Source organism: Nicotiana tabacum, chromosome 19 (genome assembly GCF_000715075.1).
Source record: "Nicotiana tabacum cultivar K326 chromosome 19, ASM71507v2, whole genome shotgun sequence".
In the NCBI taxonomy this organism is placed as follows: Eukaryota; Viridiplantae; Streptophyta; class Magnoliopsida; order Solanales; family Solanaceae; genus Nicotiana; species Nicotiana tabacum.
Window position 1 is genome coordinate 109,284,319 of NC_134098.1, and position 2,278 is coordinate 109,286,596.

General features: G+C 41.2%; 1 protein-coding gene across 1 annotated transcript; it reads right to left on the reverse strand.

The window, feature by feature from the left end:
• Window positions 1-839: 839 nt before the first annotated feature.
• LOC142173644 (uncharacterized) lies at window positions 840-1,641 on the reverse strand. The gene is made up of 2 exons (XM_075239263.1): window positions 1,006-1,641; window positions 840-893 (listed from the first exon to the last, which is right to left on the reverse strand). Exons 1-2 carry the CDS (start codon window positions 1,639-1,641, stop codon window positions 840-842), a joined length of 690 nt encoding a protein of 229 aa, XP_075095364.1.
• Between the last annotated feature and the right edge of the window lie 637 nt (window positions 1,642-2,278).

Below are 2,278 nucleotides of genomic sequence, written 5' to 3' on the forward strand. Positions count from 1 at the left end.
TGAATCCAATTGTCATTGGCAAATACCAAGCAACACCTATCAAGCTCTCACCAGGCTCCAGGGTATACTGTCCATAGGCTAAAATGAATTCCAAACATTTCCATCGTAGAGTTGAAGCCAGCATAGTCTTCCAAGTGTAGCTACTATATGATCTCCATATGTAGTGGACTGATTTTGTCCGAGTATTAATTATATGCTCACTCATCAAAAGTAATATGTAGAAGAGGAGTCTGGCTTTAGGTAGGCTTTGCAGGGCAAAAGCCAAGCTTGAGCTGGCTTTAGGAAGGCTTTGCAGGGAAAAAGCCAGGCTTGAGCTGGCTTTAGACAGGCCTTGCAAGGCAAAAGCCAGGAATGAGCTGGCTTTAAGCAGGCTTTGCAAGGCAAAGGCCAGGCTTTGAAATTGTGCCTTTTTGTGATCTTTTAAGCTCAGATCCTTCCCTACTTGAATCTTTACTGTAGACATCATTCTAAACATTGCTAAACCATCCACAAATTGAGCATGAAAGCATGCTAATACCATTGAGAAATGATTCAACAATCTCCAAAAATACCATATGATGGGTTAATCATTTTCCTTAGCATTTGGACGTATTATAAGTTGGATAAATTGTACCACCCCACACCTGCTTATCGCATTTTTTCTGTACACTATCAAAGCACCTCCAAATTGATCATGGGACCATGTTAATACCATTGGAAAGTACCTTAATAGCATACTGAATGGGACAAAGAAACATGCAGGTTTGTGCAGAGTCCAATCCTGTGAAGCCATTAGTCTGGGGTTCTTCTCATTTCTATCCTAACCCTAAGGTTAGGTGATTGAGATTTGTCAAGATTGATCAATCTTCTCCCTGCACTAGGCAGTTCAGAGAAGGAATGAAACTCAGACGTACCTGCAAAAGAGAACACAATGTTAGCTATAAAATCCGCCATTGAGTTGCCTTCTCTAAACACATGTTGAAAGATCACATTGAAGTTGTCCTTCATCTCTATAATTTTCTTCACATCCAACCCTTGAAGAATAGCCTTAGCGTCAGCTACCACATTAGTTGTCACTCCCAGGTCTACTGCCCTAGCATACACCACATCACCTTCATCATCCCTCACACAAAAGCCTAGGAAGCTAGGTCTAGGATTGCCCTTTGAAGCTCCATCAATATTACATTTGTAACAACCATGAAAAGGAAGCTGCCATGTTACTCTTGTAGTGATCAATATAGGTTTATATCCTTCAAAGTATTGAATCATGTCTGGCCATAATAATGGAATATTAGGGATCCAAGCATACCTCACCCTTGCCAGTTGATGCATTGTCCTATTTATCTCATGAATCACCCTATATATGGACATTGAACCACCATGTTTACCTGCATTTCTTCTCTTCCAAAGCTCCCAAGTGATGATAGCTGGTACTACTTGAAATAATGGCTTTAAATTTGGACAACACTGAGCATACCACCAATGCCTTATAATCTGCTTCAATTGAATCAATTGCACGGAAATTCCAGCAGCCCCCATGAACAAGTTCCATACCTTAGAGGCAGTAGGAGTTGTGACAAATATATGCTCAATGGATTCCTCTTGGGGATGCTGACAACACCAACACCTAGACATCACCATTTGCCCTTGCCTCCTCCACATGTCATCGGTGGCTATTTCTGCCTCCACAATCTCCACAAGAAAAAGGATATCTTGAATGGAAAACCTTTAATCCACATTAACTTGAAGTCCTGATTAGGAACAGCCTTATGCCTTAATATTTGCCTAGCACTGCTAACACTGAACTTGCCTGAAGGAGTTGGCATCCAGTATGGCCTATCCCAATATTCCTCACTGCCTTCATAATGCACATTTAGCCTTATATGTTCTGCAATTTCCTCATTCAAAGTTTGATCTAGCAGCTGATCATCTCATGCTTCCCCTTGCCGCAGTTCTGCCACCTCCTGAAGATCTTCATTTAATGGAAAGTCTTCAGGTAATACATGATAAAGTGCACCCAATCCAGTCCAATTTTCATCCCAAATATTAGTTGTTCCACTCTCCAATTCCCATACGATCTCATGTTCTACTTCTTCCCTAGCATTCAGCATTTGTCTCCAAACATGAGACCTTCCCCTAAAATGCACCATTATTGGTAGCTCCTTCTTGCAATAATTATTCCACATGGACTCTTTTTTTGTTTAGGATCCCCTTTCTACATTCAATTATTTATTGAGCCTGGTGTGGAATCACCATCATTACACATTCATTCTTGGTGTGGCTGCTGGTCCAGCAAGCC